This window comes from Bufo bufo, chromosome 5, assembly GCF_905171765.1.
Source record: "Bufo bufo chromosome 5, aBufBuf1.1, whole genome shotgun sequence".
Lineage (NCBI taxonomy): Eukaryota > Metazoa > Chordata > Amphibia > Anura > Bufonidae > Bufo > Bufo bufo.
This window is the reverse complement of record NC_053393.1, coordinates 233,688,921-233,705,440: the sequence shown is the minus strand read 5'-3', so window position 1 is coordinate 233,705,440 and position 16,520 is coordinate 233,688,921. Positions and strand designations below refer to the sequence as shown.

The 16,520-nt window shown below is 44.4% G+C and overlaps 1 protein-coding gene across 1 annotated transcript in view; it reads left to right on the top strand.

The window, feature by feature from the left end:
• Positions 1 to 16,520, top strand: part of VPS41 (VPS41 subunit of HOPS complex) — a 321,046-nt gene that overhangs the window by 215,716 nt on the left and 88,810 nt on the right. Inside the window, exon 18 of the mRNA XM_040432167.1 lies at positions 14,290 to 14,382. Within this exon, the coding sequence (XP_040288101.1) occupies positions 14,290 to 14,382 (93 nt within the window). The remainder of the gene's footprint in view (positions 1 to 14,289; positions 14,383 to 16,520) is intronic.

The window sequence follows — 16,520 nt, the reverse complement described above, 5'->3', positions numbered from 1 at the left end:
CCCTGTGGATCAACTGTTTGAAGTGGCAACAGCGCTCCTGCAGCCTCTTTGCGGTTTAGCAAGCACAGCACCCTACATTGTATAGTGGCTGTGCTTGGTATTGCAGCTCAGTTCTATTCTCTTGAATGAGCTGCAGAAAGGCGATATGACTGATGGATGTGACATCACAGGCCTAGAAGAGGCCACTTTGCTCATCAGAGCACCAACAGCTGATCGGGGGATGCCGTCATTTTTCTCGAGATGCAACCAATTTTCATAATAATGATACAGGTGTCATTTGAATCATCTGGATCAACCCTACCAGGTAGTAGGCTTAATTTAATAGGGTAGGTGAAGTTAAAGTCATCTTTGCATCTGTACTTACTCTCATGTTAACTGCCCATATTCTTTGGATTACAAAATGCACAGGACTATAAGATGTCCTCAGGTTTAGACAGGAGAACATAACTTCCTTGGTTGTCAACGGTTGTGGAGGGGTTAATGTCACTGCTGGTGACATTTGCTTCACTCATGTTCTAGGGTGGTGTCTCTCGATGTTTCTAAGCTTAGTGCTCACTAGTCAAATTAATTTGAAAGGGGTCGGCCACTTTCATGTTACTATTGACCACTGTGTATGTAAGATGACAATATGACACTTACTGATATAGTCTTTGCTGAAATTCTGCACCATTTTCTATATTTCATAAGGTATGCCGCCTTGTTCGCCAAGTTTTTTGTGCTGTCCAAAAAAAAATCCTGTCTATACAATGGCTGCTGATGGAGGGTCATGTGACCAGGCGAATCACCTCCATTCAAATCACCTATCCGCTGCACTTCACTATTGGATGGGGGAGTCATCACATGGAGGTGATTTGCTTGGTCACATGACCCTCCATCAGCAGCCATCTTGTGGACAGAAAATGAGCCAAGTAAGGTGTCTGGAGGGGCTTTATCTTCACATGAAGAAGCCCAGGCACGCCGCCAGCTATTGCCCACGCCTTTATGCAGGTCCCAAGTTCGTCTCCGCTCTGACATGACCACCCTGCTGCAATGTCAACGCCCACCCCCGCTACGGCATATAGATTTTCCATTTTCTTATGGAGTAATAAAATATTGCTAAGATATGTACAGTAATTACTTGGTCTGAGGGAGAAACGTTGGTTTAGCGCTGTGCTCCTTTCCACAGCTGTCCAGAGAGCTTCACCTGGCCTCCATCTTTCACTTGAATGGGTCAGTGCTGCAGTTCCTCTGCACAGTAAGTAGTCAAGAGCACTGCTGTACAGTGGAAAAATAGCGGAGGAGATGCAGCACTGTATCTCCTTCTTTCTCCACTGATCATAAAGTGACGGCGTATTCTAGTCATGTGCCTTCACTTTATAACCAAAATTCATTTTCAAGGCATGTTGAAAACTGTAAATGTTGTGAGTTCTGCACGAGAGAAGCCGCAATATAATGTATTTCATAGTTTTTTTGTTTTTTGTGTATAAGCTTAAGAGGCCTTGTTCTAGGTGGCTGCCTCTTTACAGTGGCCTAGAATAAGCGCTGTACAGATCTACTGTGCAGCGAGGGTCAGGAGCTTAGCTCTCCTATGACAGCCAGGCTCCTGCTCTAACAGCGCAGTTTGGCTATAGTGACCACTGAGGCATATAGTGTGACCACACAAGTCTTTATACAGCCGATATTTTGACGTACTGTACCTGAACAATTTTCAGACGTTTTGGAAGAAAATTGTGTTTGTACAAAGAAAACAAGTATAGATAGTGCTGTTTATTCTGACTAGGAGATGGTTCTTTAATTTCATCAGCAAAGAACAATATTTTAACTGCTCAAATGCTTCAAGCTATAACTCATCACTTCATGTTATAGGGCTTATAAGCACTCATGAGGGGCAATCACCCCGAAACAGCTGTCTGCAGATGAGGTACTGGCTTATTTAATATCCAAGTCATGTCTCAAGGCTTAGCTAAAGAGCTGAACATTGACGTATAGGATAGCTGCCTTACATCTGGTGGCATTAGAGGCAGAGCTCGTTAAGAGCTCATTTGCATCCCTTCTCTCCCAATATGTCTATAGTTCTGAAACATTTGCACCATTTTGTTTAGAATAGTCTTTCCCTTTACCTGCCACTAGGTGTCACTGTTGGTATTGTTACCTTCCATGTACTGTCAGTGGCGGACTGTAGGTTGCTCATGTCCCTTTACATAAGGAGTCTTGCATATGACCATAAATGTATTAACAATTTATACATTGACATTATATATTTCATGACTCATTATGAAAGCTGATGTTCAGTATGAAACCTAATTATTATCAATGACCCAAGTAGGGTGTAGGTGGTCCAGGGTATATTTAATATGTATGTGTAATCAAATAGCCAGAGACTATAAAGACCCTGTTTTTGGACCCTTGCATATTTTTTGCGCTATAAGATGCACCTGTCCATAAGAGCACCTAGATTTTAGAGGAGGACAATAATAAATAAAACATTTTTCATTAGACCTCAGATCAGACCAGCAATCAGACCCCCAATGTTAATCAGACCTCAGCTCACAGCCCCAATTAGACCCCCAATGTAAATAAGACCCCAATAAGACCTCAGATCAGACCCACAATCAGACCTCAGCTCTAACCCCAATGTGAATGACCCCCAATCAGACCTCAGCTCTAACCCCAATGTGAATAACCCCCAATCAGACCTCAGATCAGAGCTACTATATAAATAAGACCCTCCATTCAGACCTCAGATCAGACAGCCATCCCTCAGATCAGACAGCCATCCCTCAGATCAGACAGCCATCCCTCAGATCAGACAGCCATCCCTCAGATCAGACAGCCATCCCTCAGATCAGACAGCCATCCCTCAGATCAGACAGCCATCCCTCAGATCAGACAGCCATCCCTCAGATCAGACAGCCATCCCTCAGATCAGACAGCCATCCCTCAGACAGTCATCCCTCAGATCAGACAGCCATCCCTCAGATCAGACAGCCATCCCTCAGATCAGACAGCCATCCCTCGCATCAGCCCCCCATGCCTCGCATCAGCCCCCCCATGCCTCACATCAGCCCCCCCCCCTTATGCCTCACATCAGCCCCCAGCCTCAGATCAACCCCCAGCCTCAGATCAACCCCCAGCCTCAGATCACATAGAAAAAAAAGTCCACTTACCTCTCCTTCTCCGGAAGCTGCCGCTCCTCACCTCCAGCACTCTTCTTCTTCCAGCCTCACCCGACGTGCACAGCGTGAGGTCACAGAGCGGTTAGGTTTACATATCTATATTAAGTGGATTTCCCGTAAATCTGGTGCTGATAGATGTCACACAGAGTTATGGTGTATTATTTTTCATATACACTTGTGTTTTCCTAAATTGCAATTGCTAAATTATCAACTCAGCAGAGAGTATTGGGAGCAGGAAAATCTCCAGTGGGCTCTTTGTTGATTCTATACATGTAGCAAATTTCTCTATAAATATGTGAATAGTTGCAATTTGGATTCAGCAACTATATCTAGTTAAAGGGAACCTGTCACCAGGATTTTGTGCATAGAGCTGGGGACATGGGCTGCTAGATGGCCACTAGCTCATCCGCAATACCCAGTCCCCATAGCTCTGTGTGCTTTTATTGTGTTAAAAAACAGTTTTGATCCATATGCAAATGAACCTGATATGAGTCCTGTGTCCGGAGATGAGTCCAATTTTCTGAGCGCAGCACCGCCCCGCGTCCTCCGAATCTCCTCCTAGCTGGCTGACGGCACAGAGCTGGAGCGCCGAAATCTCGCGATGCGCGAGCTAGCGCATGCGCAGTGTCAGCATCATGTTTATTCCCCATGCTGGCATCAGCACAGGGAACGAACTACGCATGCGCTAGCTCGCGCATCGCGAGATTTCGGCGCTCCAGCTCTGTGACGTCAGCCAGCAAGGAGGAGATTCGGAGGACGCGGGGCGGTGCTGGGCTCCTTTCCGCTTGACTCATCTCCTGACACAGGACTCATATCAGGTTCATTTGCATATGGATCAAAACGGTTTTTTAACACAATAAAAGTACACAGAGCTATGGGGACTGGGTATTGCAGATGTGTTAGCGGCCATCTAGCAGCCCATGTCCCCAGCTCTATGCACAAAATCCTGGTGACAGGTTCCCTTTAAAGTATTCTCTTACCACTGCTAAACAGTTAGTAGCTTTATGTTTTAAAATGTGGGAATCTCATTAGAAGCAGCTACATGTGGTTTTATGCAAAGCGTATTATACAGTGCATAACCATAGCAGTCCACTAGTTGATTTAGGGTACTTTCACACTAGCGTTTTTCTTTTCCGGCACTAAGTTCCGTCAAAAGGGCTCAATGCGGAAAAGAACTGATCAGGTATATCCCCATGTATTATGAATGGGGAGCATTCTGTTCAGGATGCGTCAGGATGTCTTCAGTTCAGTCTTTTTAAATGATCAGGAAGGAGATAATACCACAGCATGCTACGGTTTTATCTCCGGCCTAAAAATTGAAGACTTCCCTGAATGCCGGATCCAGCATTTTTTTTCCATAGGAGTGTATTAGTGCCGGATCCTTCCTGCGCAGACCGAAAAAAAAGGTGAAAAAAATTAATGCCGGATCTGTTTTGCCAGAAAGACGGATCCGGCATTTCAATGCATTTTTCTGACTGATCAGGCATTTTTAAGACTGATCAGGATCCTGATTAGTCTTACAAATGCCATCAGTTGGCATACGTTTTGCCGGATCCAGCAGGCCGTTCCGGCGACGGAACTGCTTGTCGGATCACTCTACCGCAAGTGTGAAAGTACCCTAAGCTGGTACCTTTCAATAAAATGTATCAGAAAAATATAGCCCACACAATCCGCTGTATAAACTATCTAGCTTGGATAATATAAGGTTGTTGTTATTATATCCGACTGCCAGCAGCTATTTGATTCAGCTATACTGTCAGGTGTGCCGTTAGCAAACTGATATCACACCAGATATGTAAGTAGCCTGTCCAATATTCTGATAGGGGTAATACAAGCCCTTCTATTCACAGCCGCAGTGCATCTGCATTGTATTGATCGAAAGGGACTGCGTATAAAACAACTGCTCCCTAGGGGGAGCAATGTAGCTGCTTATAATGCAATTCCAACATTCAAAACATGAAGCTACTAACTGTTTAGCAGTGGTAAGTGAATACTTTAAATTTGCTAAATGTATAGAATCAACAAAGAGACGACTGGAAATTTCCCTGCTCCCAATACTCTTTGCTGAGTTGATAATCTAGCAATTGCAATTTATGAAAAATACAAGTGTGTCTAAAAAATAATACACCATAACTCCGTGTGACATACTGTATATCAGCACCAGATTTACGGGAAATCCATTTCATATAGATATGTAAAAAATTATACACATAGTCAAAGACTGGTGAGACTGTGCTTCTGATGATCACATTTAGGGTATGATTTTTTTATATGTAGTATAATAAAGGTTACGGTTCAGTATGAAACCTAGCACAGCTCTTCTACCTTTTTTGTAGTATGCACTATTATAAGAAGCCAGGCTCGGACTGAGCCACAGGGGTACAGGTAAATTCCCCGGTGGGCCCCTTGTCTTCCATCCCCTGTATAAGGGGCACATACTGTAACACAGTAGACTTACTGCTCTATATATACAGAACCTCAACCAGCCCAAGTTCATATTAAAAACTGGGTTAAGTATATAAGAAACCCCCCAGTTTATTATTAGGGACATGTTCATGTGGCTGAGATGACTTATAGGTACAGAGGCAGGACAACCAGTATCCTCCTTTCCCAGAGACCTGCCTTCTCAATGTTGCTGTAGGGACCCCATAATCAATTATTTTGTAGCATCTTGCTGCTGTCTGCTGCTGATTTGGAAGGTAATATTTGAATGTGTCTGTATGGTGGGCCCCCAAAATAAATTTTACTGGTGGGACCTACACAGCCCAGTCCGACAATAGCATGCACTATTGCCAGTGTCTCAAGACAGTAACTTTCTAGCAAACAAAATAATTATATTTAACATGATATTAAATTTTTTTGCAAATTTGACTACCCTTTTCTTCTCATCTCATATTGTTTCTGTACCATTTCCTTGTTCTTTTGATGAAGAGGTTTACTGCTGATGTCCTGTGCTGGCATCCAGGGCTGCTTGTGATATAAATCAGTCCTGGGTTACTGCTCATGATGGATTGCACAAAACAATGTCATAGCTCTTGGATCAGATTTGTAGCTTTTTTTTTGCGTGTCTATGATATTCTGCTACTCTAAAAAAAAATATGCATATTTAAAGCATACTTCAGTTTTGAAAAACATTTACCTAGTGGCTTTGCTTCTTTGTACCATCATAACTGTAAAGGAGCAGGTCTTTTTAGTCTCTTTCACCATATTATTCCCTGCTTCAGCTGCACAACTAGATGCACTTCTCTCACAAGCAGGGGGCGTATTACTTCTGTGAAATATGCCAGCACTGTACTGCCGTCACCTCCTTTCCCTTACTTCCCACTGTTTATTTTCAATTCTATAGCTCACAGAACAGATAAGGAGGGGGAAATAACACTTAGGGCTCATGCACACAAACATTTTTTCTTTCCGCTTCCGTTCTGTTTTTTTGCGGACCGTATGCGGAACCAATGGGGCTGTAGAAAATACAGACGTTACTCCGTGTGTATTCCGTTTCTGTTTGTCTGCATGGCCGTTCCACAAAAATGTAGTGCATGTCCTATTATTGTCCGCAAATCACGGTCCGAGGCCCCATTCAAGTCAATAGGAACACATCCGTATTTCATCCGTATTTTGCGGATCCATACTGTAGAAATGCTATGCCCAGCCCATATTACTCTTGTGTTTGGTGATTAATAAGTTACTGTTTCTGTATAAGATCCGCAAAAAACTGATCAAATACGGAAACCATACGGATATGTTTTGTGCAATAATGGAAACGGAGGAGGACTTAAATCACAGGGGAAAAAAAACTCAGATACGGAACAACGGATCAGTAAAAAACGGACTGCAAAACAACAACGGTTGTGTGCATGAGCCCTTACAGATATTACAAATAATCTCCTATAATCTTTAAAAGCAGTGTAGAAGCAGTTCTTTTTATCAAGCTCAGGATCTCACAAGCTCTGACATGCCCACATTTCCTGTGATCCGTCTTTTGTGTCTCTGTTATTAGGGACGGGTCTTGCTTGACAACAGGCAGCGGACTCCAAATTAGGTGGAAGTGAGACCCCTAGTGGCCATGACTTTACAGTAGAAATGATCAAACCTGTTCGGTTCTGGTTCGCCAAAATGTTGAAGGTGTTCGGATGGGACCCAAATCGGTTTGGGCTGAACCAGAATGGCTCAAATTGCCCTGGAAAATGGTATAGACCACCCTCTAGTCTCCTAGGATGCAAAATATTTAGGAAAACATGTTTTATCTTTTTGTTTGTTTTTTTAATAAAATTTTTGCTTTTCTCTCCCCCATTCCCTCATCCTTAAGCTCTTGAACGCAATCACAGCAATAGTAAATCAGGTGACACTGACATACCGTATTTTTCGCCCCATAAGACGCACTTTTTCCTCCCCAAAAATGGGAGGGAAATGCCCCTGCGTCTTATGGGGCGAATGCTGACAGTTTAACATCGCTGGATGCGATGTACGGAGCGGGGGCCGGGGGAGGGACTGGGAGGAGGAGCTGGGGGCCGGCAATAGCGGTGGGGCGGTGCGGTCACTGTACTATAGCCCCGCCCCACCGCTCCGGTATTCTAATATAAAATGTATTATTGAATTAAAAGTTATTAAACATGCCCCCCTCACTCCTAATAGTACCGTATATCCTAATTTCTTCTGTATAATGCCGGAAGGCAGGGCGGGCGGCAGCGTAACTCCCTGATGTCACGTGCCTGCGCCGCCTGCTTTATGAATGAAGCAGGCGGCACAGACAAGTGACGTCACTGAGGGACGCGCCGGCCGCCCGACCCGCCTGCCGGCATTATACAGAAGAAATTCGGATATACGGTACTATTAGGAGTAAGGGGGGCATGTTTAATAACTTTTAATTCAATAATACATTTTATATTTGTATACTGGGGGGGGCGGCGGCGGCGGGGGGGGGGGGCGACGACACAGAATCTGTGGATGGCACAGTTAAGGGGTGGGGGTCTGTGGATGGCACTGTTATGGGCTGGGGGGGTGCACTGTGGATGGCACTGTTATGGGGTGGGGGGTCTGTGGATGGCACATATATAACAGTGCCATCCACAGATCCCCCCCCTGTAACAGTGCCATCCACAGATCCCCCCCCCCCCCTGTAACAGTGTCCGTCATCCACAGATCCCCCCATAAGTGTCTGTCATCCACAGATCCCCCCATAAGTGTCTGTCATCCACAGATCCCCCCATAAGTGTCCGTCATCCACAGATCCCCCCATAAGTGTCCGTCATCCACAGATCCCCCATAAGTGTCCGTCATCCACAGATCCCCCCCATAAGTGTCCGTCATCCACAGATCCCCCCATAACAGTGTCCGTCATCCACAGATCCCCCCATAACAGTGTCCGTCATCCACAGATCCCCCCATAACAGTGTCCGTCATCCACAGATCCCCCCATAACAGTGTCCGTCATCCACAGATCCCCCCATAACAGTGTCCGTCATCCACAGATCCCCCCCATAACAGTGTCCGTCATCCACAGACCACCATTAGTTCCAAACCCACCAAAAGCACACCTTTTGGTTAAAAAAATTTTTTTTTCTTATTTTCCTCCCCAAAAACCTAGGTGCGTCTTATAGGGCGAAAAATACGGTATATAGCTATGGGCTAATGCATTTTTAATGGCATTAACAGAAAACGTATTTTAAAACCCACAGTGCCGTGGCATGTTATGCTTTTTCATATTCCAAAGGTTCCAGAAATTGGCCCTTATCAAGGCAGATGATGTTTAAACACACACTGTGTTATGTGATAAAAAAAAAAAACTGTGATTTGTTGGGGGAACAAGCGTCCAAAAATGATGCCTTTACAGGGTCAGAATACTTGCACATACGACACACACACAAGTAATAATTGTCAGAAGAAAAAGTGGCTCATTGTGAATGAGTTTATAATAATTCTCCCTTACAATTGGGAGCAGCAGCAGCACAGTGTGGATGTGGAAAGGGTAGGATATTAGAGGCACATGGCCGCAATAGTAGCGGCAGCAGAAGCAGGATAGCATGGAACATAGAAGACAGTAGCTCGGCTTTCTATGGGTAGTAGTAATAATATTAGCGGTAGTATAGGCAGAAGCATAGCATTAATAGTGTTGTCAGAATGGATTAGCAGCTGTATGGTACAGGTTGGCAGGCAGGCAGCAGCATGATGGACGCTGCATCAGCCATTCGGAATAGGATGATAGGCAGGAAGTAGCAGTGGCATGATGGCGGCAGTGGCAACATGTAGGCAGCAGCAGCTGCATGAACATGATGGTAGGCAGGCAGCAGCAGTGGCAGGATGGAGGGGCCATACAGAACATGATGGTAGGCAGGCAATATGATAGTAGGCAGGACTGGAAGCAGGCAGACAGCAATGGAAAGATAGGGCACCGTCAGCAAGGCCAAATCTATTCATTGACCTCAGCCGGAGGAGTGTGAAAATCCTCCCAAATGCAGGCTTGGTTAATTTTGACAAAAGTGATGTTTTGGACACTTTCGGAGGACAGCTTGGTCTGTTTGGGTGTCACCATGCACCATGCAGAGCTGGAAACCCTCTACGAGATGACACTAGAGGCTGGGCAAGAAAGAGAGTGTACTGTGTGACTTCCGGCCACTGTTCTGTTCTGCTTGCCCAGAAATCCTTCGGGTCACGGAACAGGGTATGCACCGGAGACAGGCTAGAGTGTAGGTAGGTCTGAACCCGGGCATTGAGGCGGGAGGTCTCAGCTTGCTGATTGGCCTCAGCCTGGTGTGGCCCTTGAAAAAACTTCCTCATCATGTTAAGAAGACTGAACTGGTTACTGCTGAGGCTTCTGATGCTTGTGGCATCGGGGGTGGGTGACTCTGGGGAGGAGAGGGGCCCCCTCTTTCAGACACGCTGGCGGCAGGCATCTGCTCACTGAAAGCTGCAGCAAGCTGTGAACGCAGGATTTCCTGGTAATAATGAAATTTGGCCTCCCTTTTGGAGGGAGGAAAACATTCTCCCATTTTGCTTTGATAGCAAGGGTCTAAAAGCATGGCTACCCAGTAATAATCTGCTTGATGTCAATGATACGCCTGTCACTCTGTAAGCAAGCAAGCATACAGCTCGCCATTCTGGCCAGCATGCCCGAGGAGCCATTTTTTTCCGGCTCCATCCCCCACTGAGAAGATTGGGTGTCCTGGCCGGTGTCATCGCCATCATCATCCTCTTGCTCCTCCACCTCAGACAACTTCTCTTCCAGTAACAGCTCCTCATCCTCCTCCTGCTTGGCAGTTTCCCTTTATGGGTCCCCAACAGCTACAGGGCGGTCAGCAAGATACGTCAGCTGTTCTTTTTCCACCGTCATCCCCTGCTGCATGAGCGTCAGCGTCAGTTCTATTATAAATATAAGGGGGATGACATTGTTCCTGCCGTAGTTGTCTCTGATGACAAACTTGGTGTCTGCTTCAGAGGGCTTCAGTACCCAACAAGCATCTTGGTTGAGCTGCCACTGCCTGACCTCGTAACAACACATGCTTGATAAAATTGTTCGCTGCTTTCCGCTGCTCGTACAGATGGTCTAGAACAGGGCTCGACAAATCCCAGGCGCCAGGTCGCCATGGCGACCAGGAATTTAGTCCTGGTGTTTGGGTATTTGTCAGCCCGTTTTCAAAGGTGCCCGGGGGTGTGGAGCTGCCCTTTTTCTCCGGAGGCAGCACCGTTTGAAACAGCTCCGTCACAGCACACAATAGCAGAGACGCTGGCAGCAGGGAGGGGAGGGGCTCGGGAGGACTGTAATCTAATCCTAGAGTGGAAGCTGCTTCTGCCAGCCCCTCCCCTCCCCGCCCACCAACCAATCAGAGCTGAGGCAATGCAAGCAGTAGCAGCTCTGAGTCTGAGTCACACACAGTACAGGGAGTCTAAGATAGAATCGGATGAGTCTCAGGTTAAAAGAATCTAAAGATCCGACTTAGAGACTCATTCGATTCTTTGAGTGAAAAGAGCCATGAGTCAGACTCCAGAACAGTTTACACTGAGGCTGATGCTTTTGTTGCAGCAGTGATAAGATTAAGGGACAGGAGCAGAGAGATAAAAGTGACAGGACACAGTTTAGATTACAGTTTGAATTAACCCTTTAGGATCAAATTGGCTTCTCAAGGAGATATATATGTTAAAGGCATTCCTTCTTCTGTCTCATTCAGTAGCTATAGAAGTAGAACTAAGGGTACTTTTAACACTTGTGGCAGGACGGATCCGGCAGGCTGTTCACCCTGTCGGATCTGTCCTTCCGCTGTTTCGCCGGACCACCACTCCGTCCCTATTGACTATAATGGGGGCGGAGCTCCGGCACAGCACGGCAGTGCATGGTGAAAGGCCGCTGGACTAAAAGTACTGCATGTCCAACTTTTTAGTCCAGCGGCTTCTCACCACGAACTGCCGTGCTGCGCCGGAGCTCCACCCCCGTCCCTATTATAGTCAAAGAGGACGGAGCGGCGGTATATGTAACATGGTATACAGCATTATTGGGGAGGGCTCTATGGAAAAGTAGGTGGGGGGGAGCACTATGGGGGCACCTACTAGGGGCTTTATGACGCGGCTCCGCCTGGCTCCTACCTTTTTTAGCTGGCTCCTAGAATCCAAGGAAATTTGTCAAGCCCTGGTCTAGAATGTGCAATGTTGAATTCCAGCAAGTTGGAACATCACAGATTAAACGGTTTAGCGGCAGACCATTCTGTCGATGCAAGTCCAGGAGAGAGTTCCTCGCCACGTAACAATGGACATTGCTAGCACCTTGTGCAAGCCAGTGGACTTTTTTAAAAAGAGTTGCATGACTAAGCTAATGACATGCGTTCAGGGTAGTCACTATGTTGAGGCGGTTGTCACTGGAGTCAGCAGGGTGACTGCCAGCGGGACGTTTGCTGCTTGATGTACTTTAGCACATAATAGAAAGGAGGGGGAGTGGGAGTGACACTGTGCCCTGCTGCTTTTGGAAACTGGAGCGTGTCTAGTAGTTCACGTTTCCACTTAGAGATTTAAACCGCTACCCTTTGTTTTGTAAAACACACAAATATTGCTATTTTCACAAACTACCCAAAAGAATGTACTGTCTGGAGATGCACCAAAATGGATTTCGGCCTAGTATTTCATGTTTTCACCCAGAGATTTAAGATGTTACTCTCTGTATTCTTAGACACACGTATATTGCTATTTTCCCACACAGAAAAAAAAAATAATTAACTGTCTGGAGATGCCCTGACATGGATTTCGGATTAGTAGTTCATGCTTTCACTCAGAGATTTAAACACTTGCCTCTGTACTGTTGTTATGGAATATAATGGACACTTGCTTGTCACTTACAAAATGGTGTCTGTCTGAGAGACAACCCCCAGTATGCATTCTATGATTGAAACTATTTGCAGCAAAAACTTGAAACTGTCAGGAATTCCTCTAAGTCTATCATACATCTGCCTTAAACTTATTTCCTGTTTACATTCCTTTTTGCTAAAAGACCAATCATGTGAGCCCATTCCTCCCACCTATATGAAGGGTATATAATGTGAAGCCTCCACCTAATAAATTGGAGTTATGCTTTGACCTTATCTAGAGTGTCAGTGTCATTTCTCTCACCGTGCATGCACGTATCTTTCTTTATAATTTGGAGCAGTGTATAAACCTACCTGACCATTGATCAGAACCAGAACACTGAAAGACACACGTATATGCTATTTTTCAAAACTCCCAAAAAATAAATACATTTCAACTGTCCGGAGATGCCCTGACATAGATTTTATACTAGTACTTCAGGGGTTTTCACTGAGATTTCAAATGGTAAAACGCGTGTTATACAATTTTGAGCTTATTTCCCCCACACACACAAATTTTATTTATGGTGTAATGGGAAAAAAAGAAATGTTTTTGCAGGTTGCTGCTTTTGAGGTTCTGTAGCAGCTGCAGCTGTGTTATAAGGCAGCAATTGCAGCTATAAGGCACTGCCAGACACACCCAGCCTCAGCTACCCACTTCTCACTCCGTGGCTCAAAGCTTTCCCTGCCTTTCCTTATACCAGTGATGGCGAACTTTTTACAGAGCGAGTGCCAAAACTGCAACCCAAAACCCACTTATTTATCGCAAAGTGCCAACAAAGCAATTTAACCTCATTACTACTGTCCAATATAGTATATGTTCCACGTACTTTATCATTTAGCTATAACAGCCTGCCTACATTCAGTGCACTGCCTGTGACGTTCGTAGTGTGCCCTGTGCTGATGAATGGCAGGAAAAGTCTAAGCCATATTGGTACACCATAGACTTTTTAAAGGGTGCGGGTGCCCACAGAGAGGGCTCTGAATGCCACCTTTGGCACCTGTGCCATAGGTTCACCACCACTGCCCTAAACTGTCACTCACGCTAGAATAGAACCTTTATTGTAACTGTACACTATCCCTAAGATCATTTTCTGTTAGACACTGTATAGGCCCATCCACCCCCATTCACAGCCCAAAACAGAATGACGTTCTGCTCATATTGCAAGGGCACCTCCTTGCCTGCTGCAGCACTGATTGGCTCATCCAGGCGATCTGTGAGCTGATCAGGGCAAGTCCTCCCCCCTCACTCATTCTTAGGGTCATGTGAGCATCCTTCTTTCTCCATAGTGCTTTTTCCCACCGACATGTATAGTAAAATGGTGCTTAACTGATTCGCTCATCTCTACTTTAAAGCTTTTTTCAGATGGATGCAGGCATATTTTTTAAATGAAGTGATTTAGAGATTTGCTAGTTACACCATTCTCTATAAAATGAAATTGTGTGAAAATAGTAACTTTTTAAGTCTGTAGTAGCATGGGGTAGGGGCATGTGTGGATTAGCAGTTCTCTCCATTATCACTTCTCACACATAAACATGAGAGTTTCTTTTAGTACATTTTAAAATAAATTTTAGGCTGCTTTTTAACACACATCAGATCATATATCCCAGATATTATTCTCCAACCCTTAGCAGCTTTCTCCATCATCACTTCTCACTCTATCTATCACTTTTCTGTGTGTGTGTGTGTATATATATATATATATATATATATATATATATATATATATAGACGGACAGTTTTTAATAACATGTCCCATATCCCAGATATAATTCTCAGACCTCATAATGGTTTTATCTTTGTCTTACAGGCAATCAGCAAGTATCTACCAAGGGGAGATTTACGCCTAAGACCGGCAATATATGAAATGATACTGGACGAGTTTTTGAGAACGGATTATGAGGTACAGCAGCATTTTTTGCATAGGTTCAACAAATAAGCATCATCATGATTTATCTCATTAGATTTACGAAATCAAACATTAGTGGTGAGGTGCTCCTTACTTCATTACATCTATCAAAAATTGTCTGTTCATATGGCTGTGGACACCTTGGGGGCAATTTTTTTTGCATTTTAATTGCATTTTACTTATTTTGGGCTAAAAATCTTTTTTCAGTTTGTCGTTATTAAACATTTTCAGCAGTTTTGAGAAACAACGGTTAAGAATCAACCTTTTTGCAGACTATCGCTTCTGAGTTCCGTCATTTAAGCCACATTATTATCACTTTGATTAGACTGCATTTTATAAGGTCTGGAGATCAGAGATAAGGCTTCACATGAGCTGTCAGCTGATGGGACTGAGAAGAAATACTCTGAAAAAAGACTAATTTTTAACCACTGTATCTTAAATATTTTTAAGACCAAATGGAAAAAAAGATTTTTAGCCCAAAATTAGTAAAATGCAGTCATAAAAAAATTGCCCCGAAGGTGTCCATAGCCTTTAAGGCCCCTTTACACAAGCTGAAAATGTGGTTATTTATTAGGAACGATAATCCCAATAACTGGCCTGTGTAAAAGTGCCGCGAATCACCTGATTAACGAGCAAACGCTTGGACTGCAGATTGTGCTGTGTAAACAGATAACTGCTGGCCAGAAGAAAAAAAAATCTGTATGTGGACGATTGATCACAGTAGCGAGAACTCATCCTGATACAGAGGAGATGATTGCTGCATGTAAATGCTCACAATCAGGTAAATGCTCAAGATCACAATGTAAAATGTCTGGTCTGTCGCAACTTCTGACTTGTCTGTCATAGTAAATATTTCCCTTGAAATAATAGTTCTATGGTACCTTTTCTTAGAACTCTGCATTGGTCATTCTTTTGTTATTCCTACTGGAAATGTATGAATACATTGATAACTGGGTGTAAGCTTTCCCATTGTCAATGGTGTGTCCCTACAGTCTGATACTGTCTATGTCTGTTGACCAGGGAATGCCTAAATCCTATTTAAAAGTGTTTAAATGGCATCTTCCAGTCTTCAAAAATTATGTCCAGATGATTTACTTGCAGTAAGATTGGTCACTTCCTAATGTGCTGTCTGAGGCTAGAATGCCTCTGTAATCCAGTCTCGCACGCATTCACATGACTGTGCACCTGGTGTTTATCCTCAGCTCATGTGGCATCCTGTACAATGAACATGTAGGGGGAGATTTATCAAGACTGACTTGACTGACATCAGATAAATACTTTAATTTTCCAAAGGAGCTCTGTAAAATGAAACGAGGAATTGGATTGGATGGTATGGGCAACTAAGTCAGTTTTCCTTAGCACCCTTTTGATAAATCTCCCCCTATGTATTCTCTCTTCTAGACTTTTCTAAAGAACAAGATGTTGCACAACCTGTTGTCTTATATGCATGTGATTTCCACTCCTTATTCACTCTCCTTCCTCTTTCCCTATATGTGGAGGTGGCATGTTTGATTTCCACTCCTTATTCACTCTCCTTCCTCTTTCCCTATATGTGGAGGTGGCATGTTTGACATGTTAGGCAGCAGCCAGCAGATCATGTCAATAGAAGCAATGTTTGTGAGAGGAACTGTGGAAACTGTAGACCTAAACAATAAATCCAGATGCCGGGCACCAAAATTCCATATGTAGGGCGAAAATTTCTGGGACTGGGCTTAGAGTGGAAGTTCCCACAGCAAGACCTGGCAGCATTAAAACAACTGTGATGCAGAGATCTAGGCAAGATCATAAAGGCAGATCAGTGACATCATCTGGTGAACATTAAGATACATTTTGGTTCTTTATTTTATTTTTACAAGCTCGGAACCATTTAAACCTGCTGTCCATAGGATCTTATTAGGGCTCTTTTACACTTGCGTTGTTGTGTTCCGGCATAGAGTTCCGTCGCCGGGGCTCTATGCCGGAAGAATCCTGATCAGGATTATCCCCATGCATTCTGAATGGAGAGAAATCCGTTCAGGATGCATCAGGATGTCTTCAGTTCCGGAACGGAACGTTTTTTGGCCGGAGAAAATACCGCAGCATGCTGCGCTTTTTGCTCCGGTCAAAAACCCTGAACACTTGCCGCAAGGCCG